We start from the raw sequence: 18,092 nt of genomic DNA on the forward strand, positions 1-18,092 counted from the left end.
TACCAGATCGACATAATAGGGGTGACTGAAACAAAAAAGACCAAAACTGGTGAGATCTTTCTGAGCAATAAATACGAAATGTTATATTCAGGCAATGACAATCAAGGAAAAGAAGGAGTAGCGATAGTATTCAACACAAAATACGAGGCTAATCTTCTTGAATGGCAGTCAGTCTCAAGTAGAGTAATGTGGGCAAATATGAGAATGGCGAACTGGACAATGAGATTTGTTTGTGCCTATGGTCCCACAGAAGGTTCTACTAAGGTAGAAGTGGAGGAATTTTTTGAGGCTTTAGAAAAAGCAACTGACACAATGAAAAAAAGGAAAAGTTGGTCCTTGTTGGGGATCTAAATAGTAGAGTAGGAAATGATTGTGAGACATACAAAAATATTTTGGGAAAATTTGGAGAAAAGAGCAAAGCTAATAATAATGGCAAATATCTGTTGGATTTCTGCTCAGGACATGGACTGGTTATTACTAACACCATGTTCCAACACAAAAATGTGCACAAATTCACATGGAGAGAAGAGGCTAGGAATAAGAAAAGTCTCATTGACTATGTTATTGTTGATAGTGATGTTTTCTCCCTGGTGCAGGACACCAGAGTGTACAGAGGATTTGAAATTGGAAGTGATCACTATTTAGTCTTGAGCAGGATAAAATTGAATTTCATATTGAAAAGAATAACATGTAAGAAAGTTTTAAAGCGAATAAAAGTTGAGCAGCTCTCAGATGTGAACTGTAGACTAAAATACAGAAATATTATTGAAAAGAAAATGAAAGAGTTTGAGAACAGGAATCAAACCTTGGAGATTTGGTGGCAAACTCTGAAGGAAACATTGATTGATTCTGCCAGAGAGGCATGTGGTGAGGTTGTGTGCAAGGATAAAAAAATCAGAACTCCCTGGTGGACACAGGAAGTTAAAGAGGCAGCGAAGGAAAAGAAGAAAGCATATCAAAAGTTCCTGGCAAATAAGTCAGCTTTTACTCTTACAGAATACAGAGACAAATGTAAGAAAGCTAAACAGTGTGTAAAACTAGCTAAACAAAAGTCATGGGAGGACTTTGGCAAGAATATAGAAAATAAATATCAAGAAGGTGGCAAAATATTCTGGAGGTTGTTGAAGAAGCTTAGGAATGGAGGAAGGAGTGCTGTAAAAGGAATTAGAGATGATAAAGGTGAAATGAAAACAGGAGAAAAAGATATCCTTGAAGTATGGAGTAATTACTTTCAAAAACTACTAAATGAAACAACCAGTGATGACGGCACAGTGATAAAAAACACTGACCAGGCATGCAGTCAGGAATACATATCCATACTTGAAGTAGAAAAAGCCATCAAAGGCTTGAAATGTGGAAAGGCAGCTGGAGTAGATGATATTCGACCAGAAATGCTGAAGTATGGTGGTATAAGAGTTACAGTGGCTGCACTGCATAGTTCAGAAAGCGTGGACAGAGGGACGAATTCCCGATGATTGGAGTAGAGCTCTCATAGTACCCATATATAAAAAGGGAAATAAAACTGAATGTGAGAATTACAGAGGTATTTCCCTACTGAGTGTTCCTGGCAAGATCTATGCAAGTATACTTGAGAAACGGTTGAGAAGAATTGTGGAAGAAAAGTTTGGTGAAGAACAAGCTGGATTCAGGCCAAATAGAGGCTGTCAGGATCAGATCTTCACTTTACGACAAATAGTCGAGAAAGCACAGGAATATAACAAAGATCTGTATTTAAGTTTTGTCGATTTGGAAAAGGCATATGACAAGGTGCCAAGAGAGAAGCTATTCAATACGCTGCAGTTATATGGTGTCAATGGGGCATTATATCAAGCAATACTTAGTCTTTATTTGAGTTGTGAGTCAGTAGTTAGAATTGAAGGAAGTACAGGAAGATGGTTTAATGTTAAATCTGGTGTGAGACAAGGGTGTACATTATCCCCTCTGTTATTCATTATCTACATGGATCACATTATGAAGGAATGTGGTATTAAACCTGATATCAAAATTGGAGATGTTAATGTCAGCTCTTTGCTTTATGCAGATGATGTTATACTTCTAAATAAATCCACTACAAGTCTGCAAGATTCCCTGACTAAATTGAATAGCTTTTGTAATAGATATGGTATGAAGGTCAGCAATAAAAAGACAAAGACAATGAAAATAGGCAGAATCATTGAAAATGTCAACTGTGTTGTGAATGGAGAACCTGTGGAACAAGTAAAACATTTCAGCTACTTAGGCACAATTTTTACTGAAGATGGTAAACTAAATATAGAAATAGACAACAGAATCAGCAAAGCTGGTATCGTGGGAAGTCAATTGAATAAATTCATATGGAATAAGAAAGAAATTAGTCGGAACACTAAATTAGCTGTATACAAGACTGTGTTCAAACCAATTTTAACTTATTGATCGGAGAGCTGGGTCAGAAGTAAAACACTTGACCAAAGACTAGAGACCGCAGATATGAGAGTCCTGAGAAAGATTAGAGGCGTGAACAGATGGCATCAATGGCAATATCATATTAAAAATGAGGATATTAGGAAAGAACTTGACATTGTCAGCATACAGGAATGCGTTAGCAGAGCTAATCTCAGATGGTATGGTCACTTAAATAGAATGGGAGAGGAAAAGATTAGCAAAACAAGTGTTCTCTGCCAGGTTGGCAGGAAAACGACCCAGAGGAAGACCAAGATATAGGTGGATTGATACGGTACAAAGTGCCTTAGACGATAGAAATATAAGATCTGATAATGTTGGAGTCTTGACAAGTAACAGACTGATTTGGAGGAAAATTGTAGATAGGAAGTTAGTAATGATGTAATTTTTTCATGTAGTACTGTCATATCCTGTACACCCCTTGAGGGTACATGGCAGGAATTTGATGATGATGATGATTATACTACGTAGTAAATTATTAGGCAAAGCCAAAACATTCTTAAACACATCTCCTTTACTGAGAGACACTGACAGTTATGCATCATTTAAAAGTGTGCTAATATCAGAATTTTCAAGTGTAAGAGAATTAGGGCCTAACATTTGGAAAATTCATCAGTGCATTCAAGGTAATAGGGAATCTGTTTCAGAATACTATCATAGACTTAGGAGCATTGCTCATGAATTTAATGTTTCATCTGAAGAGAGATCCTCTTTGGAATGGTTGCTGTTTAATCAATTTAGGCTTGGCCTTAAAGATAATTTGAAAGAAACAGCATACAAGAAAAGGGTTAAAAATCTTGAACAGTGTTTTGAAATTGTTAAGAATAGGGAAGAGAGACTTGGAAATATATTTCATTCTGAAAATAATAAGCAGGTAAATTCTTTTCAGTATAATCAAACTCATTCTCCTAGCATTGTGGCTGCAAATAAAGTGAGAGAAGGAAAGTTTCATAAATTAAAAGGTGCAAATAAAAAGAAACAGTCTAAGGAAATTTATGCAAATATAACAGAAAATGTTCCAGAATCTGAGTCCAAAGTACAATCACATGATTTGGTAAAATTAGAAGAACTGAAAATTTCTTAGTGAAGAAATAGAAAGACAACAGAGATAGTACAAGGACAGGAACTTCTGTTTAAGATGATATTGGATTTAACAATATCCAATAATCTTACAGATAATCAATCTTTCTCTTGTAAATCTGATGGTATTGACAGGCATCTCATAGGAGATATGTTTCAAAATGCTTTAGGTGTAATAAACCGGGTCATTTTGCTAAAGACTGTTATGTTAGAGATAAATCTTGTTTTCAACATAGGAAATCAGAGAATAAAGAAAAATCTGGAATTAGTTATTATTCCAATATACTGGCAAGGACAGAAATGTCAAACTACTCATTAGACATGGGTAAAGCTAAAGACAGCTCCAACCCTAAAAGAGAGTTTGATGTATCATTAGCTCCTTATGCTAATGGAGGTAATCCTTTGACAGTTTTACAAGGGTTTATTGAAGATGTGCCTTGTGAAATCTTACTTGACACAGGTGCACATATTTTACTCATTTCTTATAATTTGTTTAACAAAATTAAATCTCTAATTCCAAATGACATTTCAGTTTTAAGGTATCCAATTAAATTAAAGGGAATATTTGAATCAGAAATTTCAGCAGATAAGCAAATCAATGTTTTTATTTCAATTCCTTGTTTTCCATTGAAAGTTTGTCATTCATTAATAATTCTTCCGGAATCCTCAAATCCAAATGTACAAGTAATATTTGGAATTGATTTTCTGAAACTTCATGGTTTTGCATGTAATTTTGTTAATAATTCAGTGTCCTTATGTTGACTAGAATATTGTTTGGACAGGACATCAGGTGACAAAGGAAAATTAGAGCAGTCTCCTGAAGTTTTTAAAGACACTAATGATAATGATCAAGTGTTTAATATTGAGACTCTAAAAAAATATGGAACCTAGTTCACAGATTTGGGAAAAGGATAAGATTGTCCAAGCTCAGAAAGATGATCCTGTACTCAAAACTATCTATGAAGCAGTATTGAAGGATGAAACTCAACTGGATACATTTTTAAACCTGGAAAACTTGTATTTAGATAAAGATGGGTTACCCTTATCTAGACAAATGGAAGATTGAAAATGAAAATATTGGCACCAACTGAAATGATTTCTTGGATTATGTACACTTTCCATGATTCAGACTTGGCAGGAAACCAAGGATTTTCTAGAACTTGGAAAAGAATAAAGGATCGTTACATCTGGAAAGGAATGAAGAGTGACATACTCACATATGTCAAATGATGCCATAAATGCCAAATAATATCTCCTTTTAGAGGAAAAGCTCCATTACAACCATTTCCAATTCCAACTAGACCTTTTCAGGCTGTTGCTATCGATGTAGTAGGTCCACTACCAATTACCAAAAACAGCAATAGGTATATTCTAGTAGTCATAGGCATGCTAACTAGATTTCTTGAAGCAGTGTCAATGAAGGATCAAACTGCAAAGACTATTGCAAGAAAGTTTTTGAATATGATTATTTGTAGATATGGAACTCCTTAGACCTTACTTTCAGATCAAGGAGCAAATTTCACATCTGAACTGTTGTTACAGTTATGTAAATTACTCAACGTTAGGAAGATTTTTACTACACCTTACCACCCACAGTGTAATGGTATGTGTGAGAGGCTGAATAAAAATATAAAGCAAATACTTTCCAATCTAGCAAACACTAAAATGAATGATTAGGATACATATCTTTCTCAAGCATTATTTGCATGTAGATCTGCTTTTCATTCTGCTATCAAAGAAAAACCATCTTTTGCTTTATATGGCTTTGATCCATCTTTCCTAATGAACTTGTTTCATTCATTCCTAATAAAGGATATAATGACATAAATGAGTATCTGGAGACAGCTGTAGATAAATTTTCCACTACTCACAGATTAGTAGATGAAATAAGTAGATTAAGTTCTCAGAAAACTAGGCAGTATATAAATCGTTTTAGAAAGTATAAGTCATTTGCACCAGGAGATTTAGTATTGTTAGATGATAAATCTAGTATAAAAAGAGTTGGGAAATTAGGAAGGAAAGCTTTAGGTCCATGTAGAATTTTAGACAAATTTTCTCCTGTGAATTTTAAGATTCAAGATGTCAAGAATCCTAGTAAAATTTTAAGTGTACACTCTGATAGGTTAAAAAGGTACTTTTTAGGGAGTAGAAATTTAGTTACATTAGGAGACAATATGAATAAAATATTGAAAGATGAGTGTTGTTTTCCTAGTACTAATTGTGCATCTCATTCACAATCAAATAATATTAAAGGGAATAGTTTTAAAGCTCATAATTCAAATATGCAGCAAAGGAGAAAATTAAATTTTTGTAAAATAAACCATAATGCAGGAAATTTTAGAAATCTCAGGGTACATAATTCAGATAATGTACAATGTAAGAGTGGTGATAATCAAACTGACTCTAACATGGATGAAATTATAGCAGAATATCATAGGTTAGTTAATATAGAGTTAAATAAGCCAGAGGAATGTGAAAATACCTCTAATTTAGTTAATATAGATAAAGAATCTCAGAAACCTGTAGAAACTGATTCTGATAGTGATGATTCTGTAGATTTAGAGCATAATTCAAATAGTTTAAATGAAATATTTGAAAAGTATAGAAATTAAATTTGTAAGTATAGTGAATTGGAAGATATAAATTCTGAATTATCTCTAGCATCAGATGATTCTGAAACCAGCGATTCTGATTGTGTAAATAATGATGAGCAAGAATCACGTCATTTTTTAAGACCATGGAATAAGCATTAAAAGTTTAGTTAGATATAGGTTAAATATTTAAAAAAAAATTTTTTTAAAAAAATTTTTAGAGAAAGATGAAACTGATGTAAAAATAATCATAATTTAAAATTCTGAATATTTTTACGTATTGGTTATGTTAGAATGTTTATTAATTTTAGTTTCATAACACGCATTGTCGGCACTTGTGATGTGCTCGTTATTGAAATTGTTTTGTCAAAAGTGATATGTAAAGCAGTTAAAAATTGATGTACTTACCAGATTTGATATTTGTATTACTTACAGGAATTTTATTGTAATTTAAAATATTAAGTTTTGTGTTTTTATGAAGACATTCTCTTGTCGCTAACGGAAACCACCATGTCAGCCATTATACAGTATTTAGTTTGTCGCTTGCGATTTTCAAGGAGTGTGCATGCTCGCCGAGAAGTTTGATGTGTGATTGACAGCTGACAAGTTTGGTATCGAAGCAATGGGTATAAACAAGATAGTGTTCGAAAGGAATTTAGAACGCAGGTGGGCAGATATTTAGGTTCAAAGGGAACTTGAATTTTTTTTATGTGACAGTCAGAGGAAAATTAATAGTATATTCCGAAAAAGGAATCGTGGAACTATTAAGTTTCAAAGTGGAATAAGTATTGATAAATAAAAGGGAAATATTGCTGTAGGCGTTTTAAAAGGAATATTGGAGGAAACGTTAATTGGAAGATTTATAGTAGATTCCGAAAAGGGAATCGTAGAACTGTAAGTTTTTTTTTAATTGGAAGAGTTAAGACTGTCAATAAGAATTAGTGAATAAAAGAGGAAGTTCCTTAAATTGTACATATTTGGTCCGATGTACTAAAACTTTTATTGTTAAAAGACCAGAAGATAAATGATAAAATATACAAAAAGCCAACAAGTTTCACTAGCCACTGTCTAACATTTTCAAGGCTGAACTGGTGTGAAAACAAATGCATTAAGTTACATGTAAAACATACACTTTAGTAACTGTTAGGCCGTTGCATTTGATCATTCATGTTTGATGGCATGCATGCGTTCGAATGCTTCAGTCAGTATCCGGTACATGACCACGTGTTGTGTAGTTCTGTTGAACTGAGAGAGATGATGAGATTTTTCCATATGTCTTTAAGAATAATACCTTGATTCTATTTAAATTATTGCCTGTGCGTAGTACCACAGCTGCTTCTTTGAAAGTTCTCTGTCTGTAGTCATTCTTGATGTAAGGCATAGAACTGTTTTTTCCAATCTATAACGCGATTTGATGTTGAGAAATGATGAGCTAAACCAGATGTGATGATGATTCTATTGTGATTGACATCCCCCACATGTTCCTTCTGTCTTATTTCAAAACTTCTAGAAGTCTGACCAATGTAAGAAAGGCCACACGTGCATGGAATTTCATATACTCCTGGACATTTGAAGAAAGGTACCTCATCTTTGGATGATCTTAAGATTTGTCTGATCATGGTAGTTGGTTTTTAAACCACTCTGATGTTATGAGCTTTTAACATTCTTGCCAATTTTGTGGAAACTGAATTAATATATGGAATGACAGCTGTGGACACATATTGGGGCTCCGTAACACATTGTTGGTGGTTGTCTTTAAATAGCAGTTTGTTTAAAATGTTAGAAGGGTATCCATTCAGAGATAGAGTGGCTATTAGTGACAGTTCTCTCTGAACATCTGCTTCTTTTGGAATAGACCTTAAGGCTCTATTATGGAGCATGTGAATGATGCTGTGTTTTTGTGATCTATGATGGTTGGACGAATAATGTAGATATCTACCTGTATCTGTGGGTTTCTTGTAAATGAAAAGATCAAAGATGAAAGATCTTTTCCCTCAAGACATCACACAAGTTGTTTCATCATTGCCTGAAATCAAATTTCTTCAAATTTAACAACACTGTATACAAACAATCGGAAGGTCTACCCATGGGTAGCCCGCTATCACCACCATGTGCAGACCTTTTTATGGAAAAACTTGAAAAGGATATTCTTTCCACCATTTTACCAAAACCGTCAATTTGGTGGAGATAAGTCCATGACGTGTTCATCATCTGGAAGGATACCATGGAAAATTGTGTTTCTGAACAAAATCAACTCACTACACAATAAGATCAAATTCACTATAGAACTAGAGAAGAAGAAAGAACTTCCTTTTCTTGACATCCTCGTGAAGAAAGAAGATAACAATTTCCAACTCTCCATTTACAAGAAACCCACAGATACAGGTAGATTCTACATTAAATTGAAAATGCTAGGCAGTGGTTAGTGAAACTTGTTGGCTTTTTGTATATTTTATCATTTATCTTCTGGTCTTTTTTAACAATAAAAGTTCTTTATTTTAGAAGTTGCTATTTACGTTCTAAAGGAATCTAACTGTTATTTGTACTAAAAAGAGACAGAATTGAGTCAGGAAGATTTAATGTGTTCTACATGAGTGATAAAAAAAGGATCCTGTGAAAATGAAGAATAAAGTCATATATCTTCAGAAAAGGGCCTTCACAGAGAGAGAGACTGACTATGAACATTTTGTCATTGTGCAAACAAAGTGTTTAGTCTACTCTTAAGTGTAAGTTTATTTTTAAAAGGCCTTGGGTCCAATTAATTTTGTAATTAGTTATGTAATATTTGTTTGAAGTGTATATATATTGTTTTTGTTATATAAAATGTGTTTATTTTATATTTTGGTCTTGAGTCAGTGATTATTTGGATTCTGAAAGAGTTAAGGTCATTGCACCAATTGGAGTGAACCCTTGTGCATATAATAATGTATAGGTACACTCGGAATTAAAAAAAAATAATTGTTAGAAACAGAGATTATCTCTATGGTAGGATCAATAATATGATAATATCTATGAATATTCTATATATAAAAATCCACCAATTATTAACAATTAGAACAACTGGGGGTGGATATGACACTGGTTATATAGATAAGAGGATAGCTGCTGGACAGATATCAAACAGTGGTATACGGAGAAGAATCCAGGGAAAAGCTTGTGAATAGTGGTGTGCTGTGCTGCAAGCTTTGGTGCTACAACCACTACTCTTTGATTTGTACATAATTGATATAGGAAATAACCAGAAAGGAAATATTTAGTTGTTTGCTAATGATGTGAAATTAGGTTGAGTAATGTGTAGAGGTTGCAGGACAGTTTAAATAGACTATCAGTAGGGGGAAAGATAATGGGTGTCAGTTTAATGTCGAGAAATGTAAAGTTATGCATTTTGGGAAAAATAGATTACAAGCCACGTATCATATTGATGGCACTGTGCTCCAGGAAACAGATGAAGCTAGAGATTTAGGGATGATGGTAGATAGAGTTAAAGTTTAGAGGACATATTGCTAATGTTGCTAAGTAGCCCATAAGTTATTTGGCTATTGAAGAACACGTTATCATGTAGAGATAAGGAAATCATTTCTCTTTATAAGACCTTGATACGCCCACATTTGGATTACTGAGCTCAAATTTGGTCTGCTGGGTTTGTTGGAGATGAGAAAGTAGGTGAGAGGATTCAGAGGCGAGTGACCAAATGGTGAGTGGCCCATGATGTTTTCCTTATGAGGATAGATTGAGGTTGTGTGGATTGCAGAAGTTGGTTAATGGTGAAATAGATGGGATATTATAGAAACATTTAAGTTGCTTAAAAGGTTTTATAGGATTAATGCAGGAGAAATGATTCAGCACTTGGTTAGAGGGACCAGAATAAGGGGTCATCTCTGGAAGTTGAATGAAGGTGTGGTTAGTAGGAGTGGGAGAACTAGATTTTTTCCTTGAAGAGTTGTGAATGAGTGGATTGGGTTGCCAGGATAGTTTGGGTCTCCCGCAATGTCTTTGGCTGCTGTGGAGATGCTCGTATAATAATAATATATCACGGTGTTGTACCATCATTTTACATTATTTACATTTAAATAAACCCAGTACACGTCTGCAAAATTCCCTGACTAAATTGAATAATTGTTGTAATAAATTTGGTATGAAAATCAGCAATAACAAGACAATGAAAATAGGCAGCGACATTAAAAACATCAACTGCATCTTGAATGGAGAACCTATAGAAAAAGTAAAACATTTCAGCTACTTAGACACAATTTTTAGCGAAGATGCTAAATTAAATATGAAATAGACAACAGAATCAATAAAGCCAGTATGGTTGGAAGTTAGCTGAATAAATTTATATGGAATAAGAGAGAAATTAGTCAGAACACTAAATTAGCTGTGTTCAAACCAATTTTAACTTATATAAGCATCTGAGAGCTTAGTTAGAAATAAAACAATTGACCAAAGACTAGAGACCGGAGAGCGATTAGGGGCATGAACAGATGGAATCACTGGCAACATCATATTAAAAACGAGGATATTAGGAAAGAACTTGACATTGTTAGCATCCAGGAATGTGTTAGCAGAGCTAATCTCAGGGGTATGGTCAGTTAAACAGAATGGAAGATTAGCAAAACAAATGTTCTCTGCCAGTTTTTATTGATACAGTAAAAAGTGCCTTAGAAGACAGAAATATAAGATCTGATAATGTTGGAGTCTTGACAGATAACAGATTGATTTGGAACAAAATTGCTGATAGGAAGTTAGTAATGATAAGTTTTTCATGTAGGTCTATCATATCCTGTACACCCCCTTGAGATACATGTCGGGAATTTGATGATAATGAAATATCACAGTACGAAGTCAAAAATGCCATCAAAAACCTAAAATATGGAAATGTGACAGGAGTAGATTATATTTAACCAGGAATGCTCAAATATGGAGGTATAGAAGTTTTACTTGCTACACTGCATAGTTTATTAATAAAAATTTATTACAGCACTTATTCAGTTTAGTCAGAAAATCCCTCTCTTGTACTGGATTTATCATCATTGTCAAATTCCTGAGATGTACCCTCAGGAGTATATCTCAGGTAATCATGAAAAAAAATTCCTTTATTACTAGCTTTCTATTGACAATTTTCCTCCAAATTTATCTGTTATTTGTGAACACTCCAATATTTTCATTCTTATATTTCCGTATTTTAAGGCACTTTTTACTTTATCAGTCCACCTAGATCTTGTTCTAGCTCTGTCATCTTAGCAAGGAACACTTCTTTTGCTAACATTCTCTCTCATTCATTCTGTTTAAGTGCCCATACTATCTTAGATTAGTTTTGATATCACATTCCTGAATGCTAACAATATCAATTTCCTCATATCATATCATCTTACCACTGGCCCTCCTGGTCTACTCTGCTATATATTAGTATGCAGTTGCCAATTTGCTTTATTCCTTTGCATATTTCTTTGTCTGTGATACTGCACAAATTTTAATGTTATGATTTTCAAGCACATCAATTATTTCTTTTTCATGTTAGATACATTTCTTGGGTATCAATTCTCACTATTTTCTCTTTTAGTTTCTCTTCCTGAAACCCCCCCCCCCCCATGCCCTGGCCAATTCTTATATAGTCATTTGGTCTTCCAAACATTGTTATCTTTGAACAGTTGGGCTTAATGTTTGTTGATAAGCAATTGTGGTTTAGTGTGTTATCAGAATTAGCCCAAGATACAGTGCGCAGGAGATTAGAAATTGACAAACTCAGTCAGCAAACACCTGTGTTGGCTAGGTATAATGATGTGGCCTTTTATACCTAGGGTGGTCCTTCTGGTTTGCTTTGCGACATTCCTGCACCTCATCATGGTGCGAAGGTATAGGATTTGTGTATAACATAATTTTTCAAAAAAGAATCGCAGAACATTCACTATTTCATCCAAGTGCTGCTAGTCAAAATTGATTGATATTTATTTTCCAAAACTATACAATATAAAATGTACTGTAAATGAAATAAGTACTTTCTCTGCTCATCGATGAATACGAAGCATTTTTCATAATAATAATTGATGTATTGGAAATCAGTCTTTTGTCTTTCTGTTAACACCAAAATATGATTATATATAAAAGAATGGGCGATATAAAAATAGTAGATAATTTTATGTATACCATCTACATATTATGCAAGGAACTGTGTATTTCTTGCTTTTGGTACATTCATTTCTAGAGATGCAGTGAAGAATATTCAGTAAAGTAGTGTTCTGAGTGTGAAGGATTAGCCTTATAGACATGATTAGCAGCTTGTACTTGTAATAATCCATATTTAACATCAGCGCATGCCATGCTGCTAGGGATATTTAAAACTGAATCTTTGTTAAACAATTACCCCCCCCCCCCACCTTAAATTCTCATGCAATATTAAAAGTTTACTTTTCTCATTTCAGGCCATACTTGATAGGACAGGATATACTTTAGATGTTACAACAGGACAAAGAAAATATGGAGGACCACCGCCTGGATGGGAAGGGCCTCCTCCACCGAGTGGATGTGAGGTTAGTTTAAATTTGTAGAATTTAATTTCTACAGAATCATATCTCGAGTTGTGTCAGAAATATTTTTCTCTTTCATTAATTGCATCTGTCTTTAATCTTGGATTACAATGCAGATGACATTTATTAAGTTTTTATATTTTATTCTGTATTATTATTTATTTATCTATATTATCTTTAAATTTGCTTAAAACCAATAAACTTGCTATGAAGATTCATATGATGTTTGCTAAACATGAATAAAAATTTAAAGGCAACTAGCTCAAAGAAGTAAAACTGGTTTTCAATTTAATGAAAAGGTGTACAAATAAAGGAAGAAGAATTAAAACTGCAAAATGCAATATATAAACCAGAAATGAAAATATCCTAGAAGTTAGAAACAATTAGTGTAAAAAAAAAAAGAAAAAAAAAGTAAATGATTTATTCACAGAAAAGTGCATCCAAGAAGAATGTAGTTGGAGTCACTTAAAGATCAAAATTTCTATAACCTGTTCTATGCATTTATTTGGCTGCTGAATAAATGAGGATGAATTAGTGAGACTTTGCTAACAAAATTATATTTTCTATTTTGGATTCTTTCCGCTGGAACTTGCATATCCTAGTGGAACAACATGATCAGATATCATGCCAGCTGGGATATCATCAGGTTATATAAGGCCAAATCCCTTGCTTTTCCTTTTGGAAGAACCAAGGCAAACCAAAAAAATTCTGCTCTTTTGACCACCTCAATAAAATTTGAAGACAAAACCAGTAAAAAAAAAAAAAGAATTATTAGGAAAATTACGGCATTTCCATTTTATCGAATAATCAAATAGGGTTACATGCATGTTCCTTCTAAGTTATGTGCACGTGCACAAAATTTTTGCTTTCAAGATTTATAATTTACAGTCAAAAGTATGTTCTCTTTCTCAGCACACATCCATGACTCAAAGAGGGAACATCAAGATCATTTACTAGTTAGGAAAAGCAAAATGAATCCAAGATTGTCTGCTAGACTTAAATAGAGATTTGGCAGCTAGTGGGATTAATGTTTCTAACATGACAGTCTATCGAAAATTTACTATAAAAACGACTGTGATAAATCCTACTTGTCACTTATTTTATTTAGTAATTTTTTCAGTATCTCCATTCTATTATTATTCTAACCCATTCCAATTTAATACACTAATTAGTTACTTGCAGCAATTAGTTCTGTGGCATACTCTCATATCACGACTTTGCAGTTGTTAGATGTTTGACAAATGTAGACCAAATTTGGTGTTGAATTAAACCTTAGTTTTTGTTCCACTGTGTAAGGATACAGAACATTTCTGAGGCTTCTTTGAATTTTCTTGCAAAACAGTTAAGACTAATATATGGCATTTCTTGTTTTTTTTTTTTTCTTTTCAAAATACTTAAAGTGAAAATTTCAGCTGCATTCTGATTGGAGATTCTATAGAACAAATAAAATATTTTAACCTATTTAGGCACAGTTTTTAGTGAAGATGGCAGGTTAAATCTGGAAGTAGACAACAGACTAAGCAAAGCTGGTACAGTGGGTAGCTAGCTGAATAAATTTATATGGAATAAGAGAGACAGAAATTAGTCAAAACACCAAACTTGCAGTATACAATATGGTGTTCAAACCAGCTTTAAGTTATGCATCTGAGAGATGGGTTAGAAATAAAGCACTTGATCACTAGAGACCAGAGATATGAGGATTCTGAGAAAAAAATCTGAAAACACACTTCAACTCAACATCACCAGAGTTAAGATTGGTACTATCAACATAAGAAGCCTGAATGGCAAAGAAATTGAGCTAGCTGAGAAATTAGATAAGTACCAGATCCACATAATAGGAGTGACTGAAACAAAAAAGACAAACACTAGTGAGATCTTTTTGAGCAATAAATACAAAATGTTATATTCAGGCAATTGACAATCAAGGAAAAGAAGGAGTAGGCAAGTATTCAACACAAAATACAAGGCTCATCTTCTTGAATGGCAGGCAGTGTCAAGTAGAGTGATTTGGGCAAATATTAGAATGGGGAACTGGACAATGAGACTTATTTGGTGCCTATGGTCCCACAGAAGGTTCTACTAAGGTAGAAGTGGAGGAATCTTTTGAGGCTCTAGAGAACGCTACTGACACAATGAAAAAGGAAAAGATGGTCCTTGTTGGGGATCTAAATAGCAGAGTAAGAAGTGATTGTCAGACATACAAAAATGTTTTGGGAAATTTTGGAGAAAAGAGCAAAGCTAATAATAATGGCAAATATTTGTTGGATTTCTGCTCAGGACATGGACTGGTTATTACTAACACCATGTTCCAACATGGTGTTAGTAATAACCAGTCAAAAATGCACAAATTCACATGGAGAGAAGAGGCAAGGAATAAGAAAAGTCTCATTGACTATATTATTGTTAATAGTGATGTTTTCTCCCTGGTGCAGGACACCAGAGTGTACAGAGGATTTGAAATTGGAAGTGATCACTATTTAGTCTTGAGCAGGATAAAATTGAATTTCATATTGAAAAGAATTACATGTAAGAAAGTTTTAAAGCGAATAAAAGTTGAGCAGCTCTCAGATGTGGACTGTAGACCAAAATACTTAAAGATTATTGAAGGAAAAATGAAAGAGTTTCAGAACAGGAACCAAACCTTGGAGATCCAGTGGCATGCCTTGAAGAAAACCCTGATTGATTCAGCTAGAGAGGCATGTGGTGAAGTTGTCTGCAAGGATAGAAAAATCAGAACTCCATGGAGGACACAGGAAGTTAAAGAGGCAGTGAAAGAAAATCAGAAAGCATATCAAACGTTCCTGGCAAATAAGTCAGCTTGTGCTTTTAGAGAATACAGAGACAAATGCAAGAAAGCTAAACACTGTGTAAAACTAGCTAAACAAAAGTCATGGGAGGACTTTGGCAAGAACATAGAAAATAAATATCAAGAAGGTGTTAAAATATTCTGGAGGTTGTTGAAGATGCTTAGGAATGGAGGAAAGAGTGCTGTAAAAGGAGTTAAAGATGATAAAGGTGAAATAAAAACGGGAGAAAAAGATATCCTTGAAGTATAGAGTAATTACTTTGAAAATTTGCTAAATGAAACAAGCAGTGATGACAGCACAGTGGTAATAAACACTGACCAAGCATGCAGTCAGGAATACATATCCATACTAGAAGTAAAAAAAGCCATCAAAGGCTTGAAATGTGGAAAGGCATCAGGAGTAGATGATATTCGACCAGAAATACTGAAGTCTGGTGGTATAAAAGTCTTACAGTGGCTGCACTGCAATGTTCATAGTTCAGGCATTCTGACCTATGCAGTGGCTGCACTGCATAGTTCAGAATGCTTGGACAGAGGGACGGATTCCAGATGATTGGAGTAGAGCTCTCATAGTACCCATATATAAAAAGGGAAATAAAACTGAATGTGAGAATTACAGAGGTATTTCCCTATTGAGTGTTCCTGATAAGATATATGCAAGTATACTTGAGAAAAGGTTGAGAAGAATTGTGGAAGAAAAGCTTGGTGAAGAACAAGCTGGATTCAGGTCAAATAGAGGCTGTTAGGATCAGATCTTCACTTTACAAATAGTGGAGAAATCATGGAAATATAACAAAAATCTGTATTTAAGTTTTGTCGATTTGGAAAAGGCATATGACAAGATGCCAAGAGAGAAGCTATTCAATATGCTACAGTTATATGGTGTTAAATCCGGTGTGAGACAAGGATGTACATTATCCCCTTTGTTATTCATTATCTATATGGATCACATTATGAAGGAAAGTGGTATTAAACATGATATCAAAATTGGAGATGTTAATGTCAGCTCTTTGCTTTATGCAGACGATGTTATACTTCTAAATAAATTCGCTACAAATCTGCAAGAGTCCCTGACTAAATTGAGTAACGGTTGTAATAGATATGGTATGAAGGTCAGCATTAAAAAGATAAAGACAATGAAAATAGGCAGAATCATTGAAAATGTCAATTGTGTTGTGAATGGAGAACCTGTGGAACAAGTAAAACATTTCGGCTACTTAGGCACAATTTTTAGTGAAAATGGTAAAATAAATACGGAAATAGACAAGAGAATCAACAAACCTGGTATGGTAGGAAGTCAGCTGAATAAATTCATATGGAATAAGAGAGAAATTAGTTGGAACACTAAATTAGCTGTATACAAGGCAGTGTTCAAACCAGTTTTAATTTATTGATCTGAGAGCTGGGTCAGAAGTAAAACATTTGACCAAAGACTAGAGACAGCAGATATGAGTCTTCAGAAAGATTAGAGGCATGAACAGATGGCATCAATGGCAATATGATATTAAAAACGAGGATATTAGGAAAGATCTTTACATTGTCAGCATCCAGGAATGCGTTAGCAGAGCTAATCTCTGGTGGTATGGTCACTTAAAAAGAATGAGCGAGGAAAGATTAGCAAAACAAGTGTTGTTTGCCAAGTTGGCAGGAAAAAGACCCAGAGGAAGACCAAGATATAGGTGGATTGGTATGGTACAAAGTGCCTTAGACGATTATCTGGTAATGTTGGAGTCTTGACAAGTAACAGACTGATTTGGAGGAAAATTGTAGATAGGAAGTTAGTAATGATGTAAATTTTTCATGTAGTATTATCATATCCTGTACACCCCTTGAGGGTACATGGCAGGAATTTAATGATGATGATGAGAAAAATTAATGGAGTGAACAGATGGCATCAATTTCAGAATCATATTAAAAATGGAGATATCAGAAACTAACTTGACACTATTAGCATTCAAGAATGTGTAAGCAGAGCTAATCTAAGGTGGTATGGCCACTTAAAAGAATGGGTGAGGAAAAAAAGGTTAGCAAAACAGACATATGATGGGAGGAAAGAGACCAAGAGGAAGACCAAGGTCAAGGTGAATTGATTCAATCAGAACTGCTTCAGAAGAATGAAATGTTGGATATGACAATATTGTAGTGCTTACAAGTAATAGACTAATTAGGATGGAAATTGTTGATAGGAGGTTAATAATAATAATGTAAACTTAATCATGTAGTGCTGTCATAGTATTTCCTGATATGTACCCCCTTGGGGATACATATCAGGAAATTGATGATTATGATGATGAAATGGTCAAATACCCTCAAGCTTTCTTTTTCATCAGATTTACTAAGAAAAATACTCCAGTTCAACAATGAATTTATGTTTGGGTGCAGGCTGTTTAGATAATCTTCAAATCGTTGTAATTCTGTTTTCAACCAAATAACAATAATTTCTTCAGTGTAACACAACCATATTTTTGGTTTTACATGATTTTTTCAATATCTTTCTTTTCAGAGGTTTTAAAGAGATTTGCTAGGACTTTGAAACCCAGGGCAACACTTTCTTTGTTCTCAGTATTTATCCTGAAATTGTAAAGAATGTGTTTCTTTTGCAATGTCTAAATAACCTGTGTCAGAAAGAAAATGTTACGATATTGCTTTGAA

General features: G+C 34.0%; 1 protein-coding gene across 5 annotated transcripts in view; it reads left to right on the plus strand.

The window, feature by feature from the left end:
• Window positions 1-18,092, plus strand: part of LOC150096442 (heterogeneous nuclear ribonucleoprotein R-like) — a 230,302-nt gene that overhangs the window by 64,721 nt on the left and 147,489 nt on the right. For all 5 annotated transcript variants that reach the window (XM_090409476.1, XM_090409475.1, XM_090409478.1 and 2 more), the window contains exon 4: window positions 12,530-12,637. In XM_090409476.1, coding sequence (XP_090265602.1) covers window positions 12,530-12,637 — 108 coding nt within the window. The remainder of the gene's footprint in view (window positions 1-12,529; window positions 12,638-18,092) is intronic.

This window comes from Typopeltis vanoorti, chromosome 19 (assembly GCF_054136105.1).
Source record: "Typopeltis vanoorti isolate ZY-2024b chromosome 19, IOZ_Tvanoo_1.0, whole genome shotgun sequence".
NCBI lineage: Eukaryota > Metazoa > Arthropoda > Arachnida > Uropygi > Thelyphonidae > Typopeltis > Typopeltis vanoorti.